The 16,231-nt window shown below is 32.2% G+C and overlaps 1 protein-coding gene across 9 annotated transcripts in view; it reads left to right on the top strand.

Moving 5' to 3' along the window:
* Positions 1-16,231, top strand: part of NBEA (neurobeachin) — a 678,194-nt gene that overhangs the window by 145,612 nt on the left and 516,351 nt on the right. For all 9 annotated transcript variants that reach the window (XM_032314437.1, XM_032314438.1, XM_032314436.1 and 6 more), the window contains exon 11: positions 8,987-9,095. In XM_032314437.1, coding sequence (XP_032170328.1) covers positions 8,987-9,095 — 109 coding nt within the window. The remainder of the gene's footprint in view (positions 1-8,986; positions 9,096-16,231) is intronic.

Below are 16,231 nucleotides of genomic sequence, written 5' to 3'. Positions count from 1 at the left end.
GCTGTTACTATTTTGAAGAAACTGTTGTATATTAGATCATTTAGAATTTTAAAAAAGTTTAAAAAAAAATAGAAGTTTTCATTTTACCTTCACTATTCCTTCTTTAGTGCTCTTGGTTTTCTTTATATAGATCCAAGTTTCTGAACTTTATTATTTTCCTTCTTGCTAAAGAAATTTTGCTAACATTTTTTTGCATGCTAGGTCTACTAGCAACAGATACCCTCAGTTTTTGTCTGAGAAAGTCTTTATTTTTCCTTCACTTTTGAAAGATAATTTTTCAGAGTAGAGAACTTGAGGTTGCTGGGTTCCTCCCCTCCCCTACTCCATCACTTTAAATTTTTTACTCCATTCTCTTGCATGGTTTCTGAGGAAAAACCAGATGTAATTCTTATCTTACTTCCATTCTTGGTATTGTGTTTTTTCCCTTTGGTTTCTTATACGAATTTTTTGTTATATTTGATTTTCTTTAATTTGAAAATGATATACCTAGGTATAGTTTATTTTGACTTTTATCTTGATTGGTGTTCTCTGAGTTTTCTGAATATGTGGTTTGGTTTCTGATAAAAATTTGGGGGGAAATTCTTAATCATTGTTTTTAAAAAATATTTCTTCTGTTCCTTTCTAGTATTCTTCTCCTTCTGGTATTCCCATTATGTGTACGTTACACATTTTGTAGTTGTCCCACAGCCCTTGGTATTCTTTTTCTTTTTTTAGTTTTTGTTCTCTTTGGTTTTGGGTTTTTGAGGACTCTGTTGATATATACTTGAGATTACAGATTTTTCCTCACCCATGTTCAGTCTACTAATATTCCCATCAAACACACTTCTCATTTCTTTCGCAGTATTTTTTACTGATAGCATTTCTTTTTTGTTCTTAGGAATTCCATCTCTCTGCTTTTACATTGTCCATTTGTTCTTTTATGATGTCTCTTTTATCCATTAGAGCCCTTACCATAAGGGCTTAGCATAATTTTTTCTTGAGAGTCAGACACCATGGACTTGGTAAAAGGAACTGCTGTAAATAGGCCTGTCGGAATGTGGTGGTGAGGTGTTGGGGAGAGAAAGCATCCTTAGCCTTGTGATTAAATACTGTTTTTTTGTTTGTTAGTTTGTTTGCTTTTAGTCAGTTTATGCCACTGAACTATAAACTTCACAAGTGTTTCTCAGGGTTTTTTTCAGCCCCATTGGGTGGGAAAAGATGACTGTAGTTGGCTATAGTTAGATATTTCCCTTCTCTCAGTCAGTTGGGCTCTTAAAATACCTCAGCAGGTTAGGATTGGTTAACTAGTTTCTCCTGAGGGCAGGCCTTGTTAACAGATTGCTCTGGTATATTTCAAATTCATTTTCCTTTCCCCTGGAAAGCCTGGGAGGATTTTTCTGTTGCTTATTAAGAAAATCTGGTTGATCTCCTGGAAATAAATCATACTACAAATGTAGAGTCCTCTCTATGGAGCGGCTGAAACCACTGAGATTCCGGCAGTTTGTCAATTATAGTTCAGTTTTCCCTACCTGGGCACTGTTTGCCACAGTGATTTCCACTTGTGTGTCTCTGCTCCAATAATCCATGACTCCCTATAGTTTGCTCTTTGTCTCCCAAATTTTTAGGGCATCGGTTTGCCTTGTTCTTCTCCTCTCTTATTGGATCCTAGAAGAGCTGTTGATATTTATCAGTTTGTTTAGCTTTTTACTTGATAGAATGCATGGACTTTTTTGGATTCCAGGATTTTTACTTTCAGAACCAGAAACCTCTATGTTGCTTTGTTTCATCTCTCTTTTACTACTGGTTTGCCCTGAATTTGAACAGCATTATGGAAGTGTGCAGCACAGTGAGGAAATTGAAGGACTAGCGTTTTGACAGCAGAAATGAAAAGAAGGGCCCCACAACCAGAAATTATTGGGGAAATCATGGAAAGGGAAGAACCGGGGAAGTTGCTCAATAACATTATGTATGAATTCAGCTCTGAGCCGTACCTTTGTGATTTTGATCCAAATTAGAGGTCTAACCATTACAGTAAAGCAAGATAAAGAATCAAAAGTCATTCAGGCTGGAAAGGAAAAGAATCGAACTGTCCCTTTTACAGATGACATGATTGTCTATGTAAAAAATTCTTAAGGATTAATACACTCAAAATTCTAGTAAGCAAATTCAGAAAATTTGCAAGAGACAAGTTTTTCATACAAAAATAAATTTTATTTCTGTGCATTAACAATGTATAGTAGGATACCAAGTGAAAAATACCTTTAACAGTAGCTTCAGAAATTGAAGTAAGTTAAGTATTGAAAATATCAATGTCCAAAACATGTAAGGATCTGTGTGCTGAAATCTATAAATCGCTGATGAAAGAAATGAAAGTATTAATTAAATGATGAGATGTATTGTGCTCATGTATAGGAAGACACAAAATAGTAAAGATGTCATTGAAGAGACCTGTAGATTCAACACAATACCAATTAAGATCCTGGCTAGCTTTGTTGGTTGATATACGCAAGGCGATTCTAAAATTTATATGAAAAGATAAAGTAACAAGAATAGCTGAAATGACTTTGAAGAAGAATAAAGTTGAGGGAATAATACTTACTGGCTTTAAGATGTACTATAAAGCTCTAAGAAAGAATATAGTATATGATATCAGCAAGGTGATAGACACATGTATCTATACAACAGAATAGAGTCTAGAAATAGTCTTGCACATATATGGACAATTGATTTGTAGCAAAGGTGCAAAATCAGTCTAAGGGAGGAAGGATAGTTATATGCCAAAAAATGATTCCTGACCTAACCTCACACCTTAAAAAAATTAACTCAAAATTAACTCTAAATCTAAAATATAAAACTATTAAACATGTAGAAGAAAACATATAGGGCAGAATCTTTGTGATCTAAACTAGGCAACATCATTTTAGACATGATAATAGAAGGATGTACATAAAAGACAAAAATTGATAAATTTGACTTGGACTTCATTAAAGTTAAAATCTTTTAGTTTTCCAAAGATGCAACAAAAAGACATGTTACAGACTGGAGGAATATGGTAGAAAAATTTTTACTTGACAAAAGACTATATCAAAAATATGTAAAGAAGTCCCTTAAGCTTTAATAGTGGGAAAACATAAAATTCAATTTAAAAAATGGGCTTAAACTTGAACAGACACTTGACCCAAGAGGATATAAGGATGTCAAAATAGCACATGAAAAGATGTTCAGCATCATTAATCAATAGGGTAATGTATATTAAAACTAGTTTAAGATATAGCTACACACTTACTAGAATAGCCAAAATAGATAATAGATTGCCAAGTGCTAGCAAGGATGAGAAGCAACTGGAATAGATTACTGGTGCTATTGCCAAGTGGTACAGCCACTCTGGTAGTTTGGCAGTTTATTACAAAGTTAAACATATACAGTTACCTTTTATTCAGCCTCTCTCCTCATAGGTTTGTATTTATGAGAAATGAGTGAAAACTTGTGTTCCCACAGCAGCCTTTATATGAATTTTTATAATAGTCCTATTCATAATTGTTAACTAGATACAACTCAGATGTACACAAACTGTGGTAATCCATTTGTAAAATGAAATACTAGTCGGCAATTAGAGGAACAAACTCTTGGACATACACAACTACTTGGGATGCGTCTCAAAGGCAATATATTGAGGTCAGAAAGACAGACTCAGAAGGTTGCATACTGTATGATTCAAGTTATAGGAATTGTTCAAATGTCAGAACTGTAGTGATAGATAAGAGATGAGTAGTTATTCAAGATGATGGGAGTTGGAAGGATGTGATTATAAAGCTGAGAAGGGATAGGATAAATGAAGGTTTTTCTTGGTGTGATGGAACTGATCTATCTTAATTGTGGTGCAGTTATACAAATCTACAATTCTGTCATTTTTAGAATTGTATACACAAACACAAAAGAAAAGAAAGAATAAAAAAAAAGTCAGGCTTTTTTTGCCTGATTATTTAAAAGATAATTAAAAACAACAGAAAATTCCTATAAAGCCTGAATACGAAATAATTATTTCAGCTTTTTGTGCAGTCAGCTGTTACTGTTTTCCTTATTGGATAATTTTAGCACCTCCAGGGTGTACTTTTTAACCCTGCTTCTGTGAAATAGGCTGGGCTTGGCTGAAAATGGAGCTAGCACCAGGATAAAGGACTGGCCATTTGGCCTCCCTGCTGTGGCATATTTTGATCTTGAATGGCATTGGAGGATGCATGCATAGTTAAGGTCACACATGTGTTATTATGACCTCTCTGTCTCACTTTTGAAATTTTGAGCTACTTGGGTGTTAGGAGGTTACATCATGAAATTTCTGAAGTATTCATGTATCCAATGGATTACACATTATTGTAGTATGTTTACTCAATTTTCATAAAGGGACAAGCACATTTAGAGTATTATAAGTGGTCATTTTTCAGTGGGAATTAAATTGAAAATAGTAGGCTTTGAGAGTTATTTCTGCTACAATAGAGCCTTTTTAGTAAGTATCTTTTGGCTTTTTAGAGTTATGAATGGAGCTGATCAAAAGGCTATTTTGTTCTCAAACTATGTAGATACTGTATAATAACATACAACTATGTCATAAGAGGTTTAGAATAAGTTCCTTTAGAAGTAAAAATTTTAAAATTTTGTTTCCTACATAAGAAAGATTTTGAGATATTTCAGTTATAAGTTTATAAACTTAGACTTTTTGGCTATATTTGGTCAGAAATAACATAGCAGATGAAACATAAAGTCATAATCTGTTACCAGAAGAAGGTAAAAATGTGTAATAGCCTGATTAAAATAGGGCCTTTAAAGAATACTCTTAAAGAGCCATGACAGTATTAGCAATTCCAATTTATAAGGCTGCCTGTTTCCTTATCAGGCTGTAAGAAAAGGTAGAAATTACTGAGATATTTCATGGCTAAAGGCAGGCTTAGTGATTTCATGTGCTACCAGTGTGTTCCATCTGTCCTTACATTTTACTGTGCTGCATTTCACTGTTTTCCTTATTTGACTCTGCAGATAAATGTATTTTACTTATTTCAGCATGTATCTCCACTTGATGTCCGAACTGATGAATGTGACAGTTTGCGTATCAGGTTCATTGCATTCATAGGCAGGTAGGCAGTGTTCTTTCAAGAGCGCATCTTCAGGAATACATTGTCTAAAAGTGACCATTAGATGTACCTGTAATTAGAAATTTTGGTTTAGAGCTTTCTGATTTTGAACTGTGAAGGAATTTAACTCTTCTAACTTTTGTGAGGCTTATTTTTCCCTGTGTGTCACTAGAAATTAATTGCGTTGAGTGAGAAATTATCTTGAGTATGGACTTGAGTTGATTTCTTTTACAGTTTTGTTCCTGCTGTGATCACTCTCATCTCAGAAAAGTTTTCTAGTCAAAAACATAGCATAGAAACAATGGTATTAGATATTTTGTATAATTTTAATCATCCTTTGCAAGATTTCAATGTATCTTAATAACAAATTAGGCTACATGAAAGATGAAACCTTAGAAAAAGTCAAGAGTTACCCTTACTGGGACCTTAATCTCAAAGGAACTTAATCTGCTTCTGAGTTTGTTATGGCAATTACTTAGTCCATAGTGTTTCTTAAGATATTAAAAACACCCTTTTAAAAGGGAAAGAGGTGTTGGATCTTGGGCAGTCTTTAATTTTTTACATTATATACATTATTTACATTATATCAGTATATTTAAGCAGTTCATCTAACTGAGGTACTTGGCTTGTTTCAGTACAAAGCAGATTGAAAAGTCAGTTTTCTATATTCTAAGAACTTGTCTTTGAACTGAACTTAGGTTACATATTCAATCTTAATAATTTCTGTTATATATTAGGTCTCTCCTTAGGATATATTACATCTTTAAATAATGAAATATATCAAAGATAATAAAACTTTTAGGATCACATGACATGAGTTGTCCACACTAGTTACTTTCAAAAAATAAATAATGGACAAACTGAAACAGATAAAGTTACATTAAAATCAAATCCAAATCTATATATAAATTTTAATGGAACCTAAATATAATACATATTTTTCATTAGAAACAGAAATTAGTCATGTTCATGCATAGTTATTAAATATTCTCAGGTATTTGTGGGCGAAAACTATGTGGGATTCTTTAATAATATGGACCAGAAAGCTCTAGAGAGATAATAAATATGCTGTCGTTAGAGGTATTATTATACTATTTTCTTCATTTTTCCTAAGGCCTAGCACTTTATGTTACTTGAAATGAATACTATTGTCTAATTTAATGGGAGCTTTCTAAGAACTGGAAGATGGTAATTATATTTTAAAAATAACAGTATAGATTGTTAGTGTCGTTTTCCTTAAAGGGAGACAGGATTATTAAACACCCTTAACTATTCCTGAAGTAGAATTGCTACGTATAGAACGTGATATGTTATAGCACTGTCTATTGAAAAGTTTAGCAATTTTATTTTATGAGCTAAAAGTTACTATGCTTTTTTTTTTGTCAAGTAAAAGATTCCATGAAAATCTGTTTCTAGGTATTGCTATACTTTTCAAGAGAATCTTCTATGTTGTGTATACTAGTCTTGGCTGACACAGATACTTGGTTTTGGGTTATCCTATATACTTAGATCCTCTGCAGATGAACTGATGTGTCTAGACAGGAAGTGGTATGTAGGAGATATAGGAATGGGCTGAAGTATCCTTTATATTTGCCTTTGTATCTAGGGGAGTTGGAAATAGGCAAGAATGGAGAGAAATTTTGTATGGCAGTACACAGAATTTTGCAAGTTTATTGTGAGCCCCGCAGCAATCCGATGCATTTTAGTTACTGGTAAGTTTGTTAAATTATGTTTGAAAATGTAACTCTTCGAAGATGGCCATCTATTTACTATTACATCCACCATGTCAAATATACCTATTTTAAAGATTTTTTTTTTTTTTTAAAGATGTGGTATTGCTATTGCATTCAGTTTTAGGTATAAATGTAAAATACTTTTGCTAGTGAATGCATTTGACTTTTCAATTGTAGCTAAAACTGAAGTGAAATTAACTTTATATGGGTTAGCATAGTCATGTGTTAAGATTTGGGAATAAAATTAATATTTCCGATTTTGTAATGGAACTCCACTGTGAAGAGAAGTCTGAGCTTATTCCTTAGATGTTTGAGAAAGAGTAGTGCTTCTGATAGAAAAGAATAAGAAAATCCATGGTAATTTTATATAGAGGGTGATTTATTATAAAAAATATTTTTTTGCATTTTTTTTTAATGGACCATAGGAACCATAGGCATTTCTTTTTGGCAGTGCTGGTTTTTAGGAATTTTAGTCATCTTTCCCCCTACATCATTAAGTTAAGTGTAGATAAGAATTCCATGAAAAGATTAGGACATTGTGTAATCTCTGTGCAGTAGCTTATTTATTCTTCTCAAACATTTAGGTAGAAGTATTTTGTGCAGTAGTACCTGTGCAGTTATTTGTGAAGTGGCTTTTATCATTGATACAATTCATTAAAAATGAATAGATTGCCTAATAGCTGTTCTTCCTTACAGAAACATTAAAAAATTCCCAGAGATTCTTTGGTAGTTGTGGTTTATTTGTAAATGTCTAACTTTAGGACAAGGTAAAAGGACATCTTTGACTTGTGATACCAGTTAACTTTTTTTGTGTGGTTTAAAGAAATAGAGCCAATCAATGTAATTCAATTTTAATTTCCTGTAATGAAGTACTTTATTTCCAGATATACTCCAGTTTTTTCTGACTGATGTCATGTAACCCATTAAACTATTAGTTTTTATAATAACAATAATTTTGCTATTGATTCTTTCAATGAGAATATTTCTGATTTGAACAAGAATAGCCACATTATCGGAGAAATGTGTTGTCAATTCTATTGAAACCAGAAGAGAGTAACTTGAGAGAATAAAATCACTTTTGGACTTTAGTTTTTTCAAGTTTCCTCTTTAACAGATTTTCTTAATTCCTTGCAGTAATGAGTACTGGTGAATTTAAAATATATTTAGAAATTTGTGGTTTTACTCTTTCTTGTGAATATAAATAGGTAATTTAGGGTACATTACAAAACACAGCAAATAGATATTTTAATTGCTGATGAAGTTTGGCTTGTCACTTACTATAAACTACAATAACCATATACAATGAAGGAATATATATTTTCTTAATTAGGAATGCCTCGTGTATTAATGCTGCCAGTTGAAAAATTCTCAGTATAACTTTGTAAAGTAATATATTATCAAAGCTTAATTCAATGCAGTCATTATTTTTCTTTTGTTTTCTTCTTTCATTCAACAGACACATTAAGGGCTTTATCTTTGGGCACTTATCTTTGTGTGCTTTTGTGTGTTTGTGTATACATTGTGTAATTAACTGCCACTTTCATTTCAATATTATACAGATCATTTGTTTTTCTGTTCCTGTGAGCTTTCCTGAGGGCATATATGGACATATTAAATAACATGTTGCATTTTTCTCTGGATATTTTCTAAAAAAAAAATAAGATTTTTTGAAAAATAGGTCTAAATGAAAAGTTTATTTTAAAAACAGGTGTGTTTTTCCAAAGCAATATCACATATGTATTTAAAATTCTCTAAGATAGTATGTTCTTTAAAAGAATATTATGATGAAAGTCTTTATTGTGGAGAATTGATGTATTTGTGCGCATGTTTCTTATGTTAGATTTACTTGAAGCAGGTAATGTACATATGTGCGGATGACCTTCAGTGTTTGACTATGGAATATAAAAAAAATGCATTTATGTTTTGATTTATGATTCTTAATTTTAAAGAGATGAGACTAGTTTTCTCATGCTTGTGAGAAAATATATTCCTATACAATATAAAATATAATAATCTTTGTCAGCAAAATTAGATTAGATTTGAATTTGGTTGTTATCTTTTGGCATAATAAAATTCTGAAATGGAACACTGTGTTTATAATCAGCATTTGATGATTACATAATGAAATTATTTGTACTTTACATGCAGTGCTACTCTTTTGGCATTCCTGGTTGAACTACTTAAAAGTTCAGTAGCCATGCAAGAACAGATGCTGGGTGGAAAAGGCTTTTTAGTCATTGGCTACTTACTTGAAAAGGTAAGTGATATGTGTTGATGGTTTTATTGTGTTATGTTCATAGCTGAACTGACAACCCCTAACTATATTTTCTCTATACTTTCTCTTTTCATGTACTACTCATTATTGTTGGCTCATTCACAAATATTTACTTTTATATTTTGCAGTGAGACTTAAGTGTAGACATTGAATTAAATTGGGAGCAGGGAATCTATATAAATAAGGAATTTTGAAACTAAAGAAATCTTTTTTCCTCTGTCTTTATTTCAAAGTTACAAGTATTTCCCCTTAATTCTTTTATCTAGTTGTTTCTTTGCTATTTTTACATTCAAACTAGGTTTCTTAGAAAAGTTTTGTCCATTTTATTTTACATGGATTTTCTAAATTTTTATTTTACATGGATTTCCTTAATTGTTCAGTTATAAAGTGAACAATCTTTCTTTTGTAATAAGCAAAACATTAGTTTGTGATTTGTCTCTGCTTTTCATATATCTGATTATTTAAGGTAGCTTTTCTCTAATCACTACATAATATAAGCAATACAAATTAGATGGACTTAATTTTCCTCATTTTGTGCCATTTTTGTCTTTTTTTTGTCTTTTTTTTTTTTTTAATGACCTTTGCTTTAGTCACAACTGTACTAATTCTGGTAATGAATCCTGGGTTTCTGATTATGGTCTCATAAGAATCTGGTTGTATCATGTGATTTCTTTTCAAAATTAAAGGGGAAGGTCATGAATACAAGTATTGGCCTTTTTCTTTCCTAAGGATAATCTGTCATCCACATTAGTTCTCTCAAATCTGTTCTATCAGTTAACTCTAACACCGAGCTGCTCTGAAAATGAACTATTTGAGAAATAATAGAGGTGAGGTCTCAAGTTAGAGGAATAAAATTATTTTTCCCTTCAGAAATAATATTGAGAAGACTTTTGGAGATAGTTTTTTCAACTCAGATTGCTCTGCCTTTGAAATCCTATAACCTATCTTTGCTTCTAAGTAAGTATTCTTTGTCGAAGGACTAGTGATTGAGGAGTGGTATGTTATTAAATAGATCAGTCATTGGCAGCATTTCTTTACTGAAATAATTTTTTAGGGAAAATTAAGCTTCTCATTAGGATGTTTGGTTTTATGGACAACTATTATTTTCTATCTAGAGTATTAAGAATTGTTTAGAAGATTTTATGTTGAAATATGTTTTACATGAATTAGGTATTATGAAATGCCTTTGTGATATTACTGTGTATGACAAGATCAGTAACAGGAGCTACCCCTTGAATATACTTTTCATCTATTTGCTGTGAGTTTACCAGTATAATTCTAAAGTGAGCATTCCTTTATAGTTAAAACTTAGCTTAAATTAAGAAATTCAGTGAGGGGTACCTGGTTAGCTCCATCAGTAGAGCATGTGACTCTTGATGTCAGGGTTCCAGGTTTGAGCCTCAACTTAGACATAGATATTACTTAAAAATAAAATCTTAAAAAAATTTTAAAAATTAGAAATTCAGTAAAAGGACTTTAAAAAAAGACATTATAATCAGTTCTTCTTCTTTCTCAAAATTAATATCCTTAAAATTATATTGTCAAGTTTGGTATAAAATATTATTTCATTGTGGTTTTAATTTTTATTTTTGGAAAATTTGGGTAAGCTGGGACATATTATCATATTACTTATTGTACATCCACTTTTTCTTTTTTGTGGAGTAATTATTTATGTCTTTTGCCAGTTTGCCCAATTTCCTTTGAAGACCTCCCCACTCCTAGGCTACCTGAAATCTACTTTGGACTCTGATTTGGTGTTCTCTAGATATTTCATAAAAGTGAGATCATATATTTGTCTTTTTGTATCTCATTTCATGTGCCATAATGTGTATAACTTTGATCCATGTTGTAGCATGTATCAATACTTTCATCCTTTTAATTTATATTAATTGTTGTATATGACACATTTTGTTTATAAATCCAAATGTCAATAGACATTGTGTTTTTCCCACCTTGGATGTTATGAATAAAGCTGCTGTGAATGTTCATGTACAAGTTTTTGTGTGGACATATATTTTTATTTCTCTTTGGTAGATACCTATCTGTGAATTGATTTGCTGGGTCCTATCGTTACTCAATGTTTAAACACTTGAGAAACTGCCAGATTGTTTTCCAAAGTGGCTCCATCATTTTACGTTTTCATCAGCAGTGTGTTAGGTTTCTAGTTTTTTTCACATCCTTGCCAACATTTGTTAATTGTCTTTTTTTATTCTAGCTTGTCCTAGTGGGTGTGAAATGACGTATCATTTTTTATCTGCGGTTCTGTGATGTCTAATCATGTTTAGTATCTTTTCATGTGCTTATTGGCTATTTGTATATTTTCTTTAGAGAAATGTCTTTTTAAAATTTTTGCCCATTAAAAACATTGTATTTTCTTTTCATTATTGAATTGTAGCAATTTTTTATTCTGTACACCAATCTTTGATATATGATTTGCAAAGATAGTCTTATATTCTATAGATCAAATTATGTTTTAATTTGCATTCCCCTGATGATAAATTAAGTTGAACATTTTCATACATTGTCTTTTGGTAGTTATCCTTTTTTGGTAAACACCTGTTCAGAGTGTTTGCCCTTTTTCATTTGAATTGTCTATCATTTTTTTATTGATTTGTGGAAATTCTGTTTTTATGACAGATATGAGACCTTTGTTGGGTATGTATCATGAATATTACTTTCTTGTCGCTTGCTTTTCCATTCTGTTAATGACGTTTTGGTGAATGGAAGTCCTTAATTATAATAGATGTCATGTTTCATTTTCTTTTATGATTATCCCATTTTGGACCCTAATGTATCCCAAAGCCACAAGACTATTCTATGTTTTCTTCCTAAAGTTTTGTTTTACTTTTCACATTTCTATTTACAGTCCATCTAGAATTAAATTTTGTGTAGGGCATGAGGCATAAGGTCAGATTTCTCTTTTAACCTCAAGTATGTAGTAGCTAGCTGGCCTGGTACTGTTTATTGAAGTTGACTTCCCACTGTATCACAATTTAATTTTTGCTATGAATCTGATGACCATTATATAAATGGGATCATTTCCAGAATTGATCTGTTATGGGTTTTCCTATTTGAGGCAGTACAGCACTATCATAATTTGTATGCCTTTTTAGTGTATTTTGATATCTCATACTATTTGATATCTCATAGTGTGTCATCTAGTTTTATTGGTCTTCGAGATTGCTTTGGCTATTCTTGGGTTTTTGCTTTTATGCACACACAAATATAAATGTAAATTTATATATATATATAAATGTATATAAATACACATACACACACATATATATATTCCTTTCAATTTCCATCAAAAATGCTAGAATTTTCGTTGTATTATACTGATATCTTAATATTAAACCATCCAGTTCATACATTTAGTGATTTCTTCTATTTATTTAGATCTCTTTGGTAGTTTTCTGTGTAGAAAATCTTTTTCTGGATTTATTTCTAGATAACTTGAGGTTTTTCAAACGTTGGTTTTTTAATTTGTCCCAGAAATATAGAAATATAATTGGTATTTATATCAACCTTTATATACTCTTCTTTTATATTGCTCTTCTTCTATTAATTCTAATAGTTCATTGATTTCTCAGAAGCATTTGTTTATAGAAAATCTCGTCATTGGAGAATGGCAGTTTTATTTTTTTCTTTCCAGTATTTATTCTTTTATGTTTTTCCCTTGATATTGTACTAAGACTTCCAGTAGAGTGCTGAACAGAAGTTGTAATAGTGAGCATCCCTATCTTATTTCAGATCTCATGTGCAAAGCTTTCAATAATCATCCACTAAGTATGGCTTATGCTGTAGGTTACTTTTGTAGATTCTTAAATCAAATTAAGAAGCTCTCTACTACAAGTTTGCTAAGAGTTTTTTTTTTAATCATAAATAGGTGCTAAGTTTTATCAAACACCTTTTTTGCATTATTTGAGATAATTATGATGTTTCTTCAATTTTTTCTTAGTTTAGTGAACTACATTAATTGCTTTTCATATGTTAATCCATCCTTATATTCCTAGAGCCCTATTTAGTTTTAGATCTACCCCATTCCATTCAGTATTTTTTCCTTAAAATGGCTCATGTCAGTGTCACCAGTAGTCTTACATTCTTACATCTAAAGATTCTCAGTTTTCATCTTATTTGACCTATTAACATTTCCGTTCTAAAAGTCTTTCCTTTTTGAAATGCTCTTTTCACTTGTATTTTGTGACAGCATTCTTTCTTTGTTTTCTTCCTACTTCCTTGGTCTCCTGTTTTATTCTTTCCTACTAGTGCCTCTTCTTTCTAAATTTTAAAGACTGATTTTCCTCTCAAATGTTTCATTCCTCAGTTTTCTCTTACTTAATAGCATTGCCATTCACCAAGTAGTTCAGACCAAAAATTTTAATCTTTTTGACTCTTTTCACACACTAAGTTCATACCCTCCTAATTATGTTGTCTTGGTATCAAAGCATACCCAGAATGAGTGACTGCTTCCTACTTAAAACCCTACTCCTTTCTGTATCACATTGATATCATCGTATTTCAAACAGTCATCTTTTCTTTCACTTTGGTTATCCACAATCTGTTTTTCACTTGCAGTCAGACTAGTCTTCCTAAAATGACTCAGACCTTACTGCTCCATCCTTCTGAGGGTAAATTAACAATTCTCTTACCTCTGACATCATCTCTTATCATGCCCCTTCTTACTTTGTTGCAGACACACTGGCCATGCAAAGGCCTCTCTCTTTCCCTTAAAAACTAAAGTGTAAGCATGAGTCCATCTCAGGACTTTTGCATTTTCCCATTGCTTTCATTATTCTTTTTGTAGATATCCAAAATGGATTGGTTCTACACTTCATTTAAGATTTTGCTAATGATACCTTATCAGAGAAGTCTTCCCTGATCACTCTAAATAGAATACCACCCCTTCTTACATAACCATCAGTAACTGTCTCCCTCCTCTGCTAATTTTTTTACATCATGATTCTGACTTCTTTTTTTACTTGCTTATTTTCTGCCTCTTTTCACTGGAATGTAAGCTTCAGCTTAATGAAAGCAGGGACAGTATCACTTTTGTTCTCACCTTATTGCCACGTCTTCGGCACCTAAAGAAAGAGTGCCTGCCTTAATAAATATTTGTTGGATTTAATTGAATAAGTGAAAACATTTGCATCCTTGTCTGAATACTTCAAAGAATATGTTTTTTACCTTCCCAGATGAACAGTCACTCACACTTCTTTATTTTTAAAGATCAGTTGCGGGGCACCTAAGTACCTTAGTGGGTTAAGCCTTTGCCTTCGGTTGAGGTCATGATCCCAGAGTTCTGGGATCCAGCCCTGCATGGGGCTTTCTGCTCAGCAGGGAGCGTGCTTCCTCCTCTCTCTCTGCCTGCTTCTCTGCCTACTTGTGATCTCCGTCTATCAAGTAAATAAATAAAATCTTTTAAAAAAATATAAAGTTCAGTTGCTGGGTTAATAGTATAGATAATAAAGATTCCATTTTTATTTTATCATCAACTAATAATTAGCTAATGATTAACCGTCCCTTAGCTTTATCTCCTTGTCTCAGAAGGTATAATTTAGTTATCAAGGAAGGTAGTCTAATGATGAGAGGCTTTCTTATTCATTACATTTAGACTATTTCATAAACAAATTTTGAGGTACTTTGTTTTCTTTTGCCAAAATATGAGTTTGAAGGACACTTAGAGGTTATCTGATGTATTCAATATTTTTGTTGTTGTTAATTAAAAAAAAATGATTCAAAGTAGCTTAAACATTTAGCAATTACGCTTGCTAATGAAACTGGAAGTCTAGTGACAGGTAACTTATCACTTATAGTCCCAGCAGGAAACAGCACACTCAGACTTGGTTATGGAAAAGAGTTTAAGGCAAGGCTCTTTAAAATGTTGTGAGCCTTGTTAAGGGAGATCAGCGAGGTTTGCAGAAGTGAGAGGAGTGAGTGTTTATCATAACTCAAAAAGAAAGTTACTATAGTTGTGGGAGAAATTGTACCTGACCAGAGTGTGGTCTTCAGTAAAAGAATATAGTATATTGGCCTGAAGGAGTAAAGCCAGGGTCCCTCCAACTTCATTTTCTTCTTGTCCTTTAATTTCCTGCTGGTGTCTCTAACAGTCCAACCCAACAGAAGCCAATAGCCAAGGGAGTTCCCAAGCACAGAAATAGGATGGGGAAAGTTGGGGAGTAGATCAGTATAGCCAGTAAAACATGTCCATTAAGTTGGACTTTAGAATTTTGTTGCCTGAGTCTCAATTACGTCATCAAGGACCCACGGTTTTTCCTGTATGTCTGCTCAGCTACCCATACTCGTGATTTTATTTGCTGCTGTAGCTACTATTCTTTGTGGTCCTAAGAAGGTTGCCAGGTCAGTTTAGTGCTATAGGCTCTCATATCCAGGTTGAGGATAGACAGAAGAGCTCCTTTCTCTCAATTACTTAACAACATCCTTTCCTCCAATTTGATTGCTCAGGTTAAGTCTTGACCTACTTTCAATTATTTGCTGCCATGAAATTTTGATGAATCATTGTCTACCTTTCTCCCCTCAAAAACAGCAACAGCAACAACAACAACAACAACAACAACACATAAGTTATTCATGTTGGATTAGGTTTTTGGAGCCCAATTTTGGGATCCTGAAATGAATGAAATAGATGTTGAGGATCACCTACTTTATGATGTGCCTCTACTATTTAAAACAATTTCCCAAAATTTACTTAATAATATAATGTATGTCGTGTGTGTATGTGTGTGTACGTGTGTGTATACACACACTGATTTCTGCAATAAAAACGAACATTTCTGGTGATCCCTTCCATTGTGGGCTGTTCTAAATGTGTGAAAGACCTCTTTTTACTGAATAGCAACTTGTCCCTATAACATCCATTGCTCCTGTTTGATTTAGTTACTTCTGAAGTGGATGTTATTTTTTCCAGGCTTCTGAAATTCTATTTCCAGATATGTTCCATCACAATTCATATAGCTCTTATCATAACTTATATCTTCAGTTATCACACAGAAGTAATGTCATATAGTTTTAATTTCAGAGCATGCATTTTACAGATTTGTAACTATCAATTAGACAAATAAAACTTTTTTTTTAAAAAAGATTTTATTTATTTATTTGTC

The sequence above is a fragment of the Mustela erminea genome, chromosome 15 (genome assembly GCF_009829155.1).
Source record: "Mustela erminea isolate mMusErm1 chromosome 15, mMusErm1.Pri, whole genome shotgun sequence".
NCBI classification, from domain to species: Eukaryota; Metazoa; Chordata; class Mammalia; order Carnivora; family Mustelidae; genus Mustela; species Mustela erminea.
Note: the sequence above shows the minus strand (reverse complement) of the source record. Positions and strands in the feature narration are given on the sequence as shown.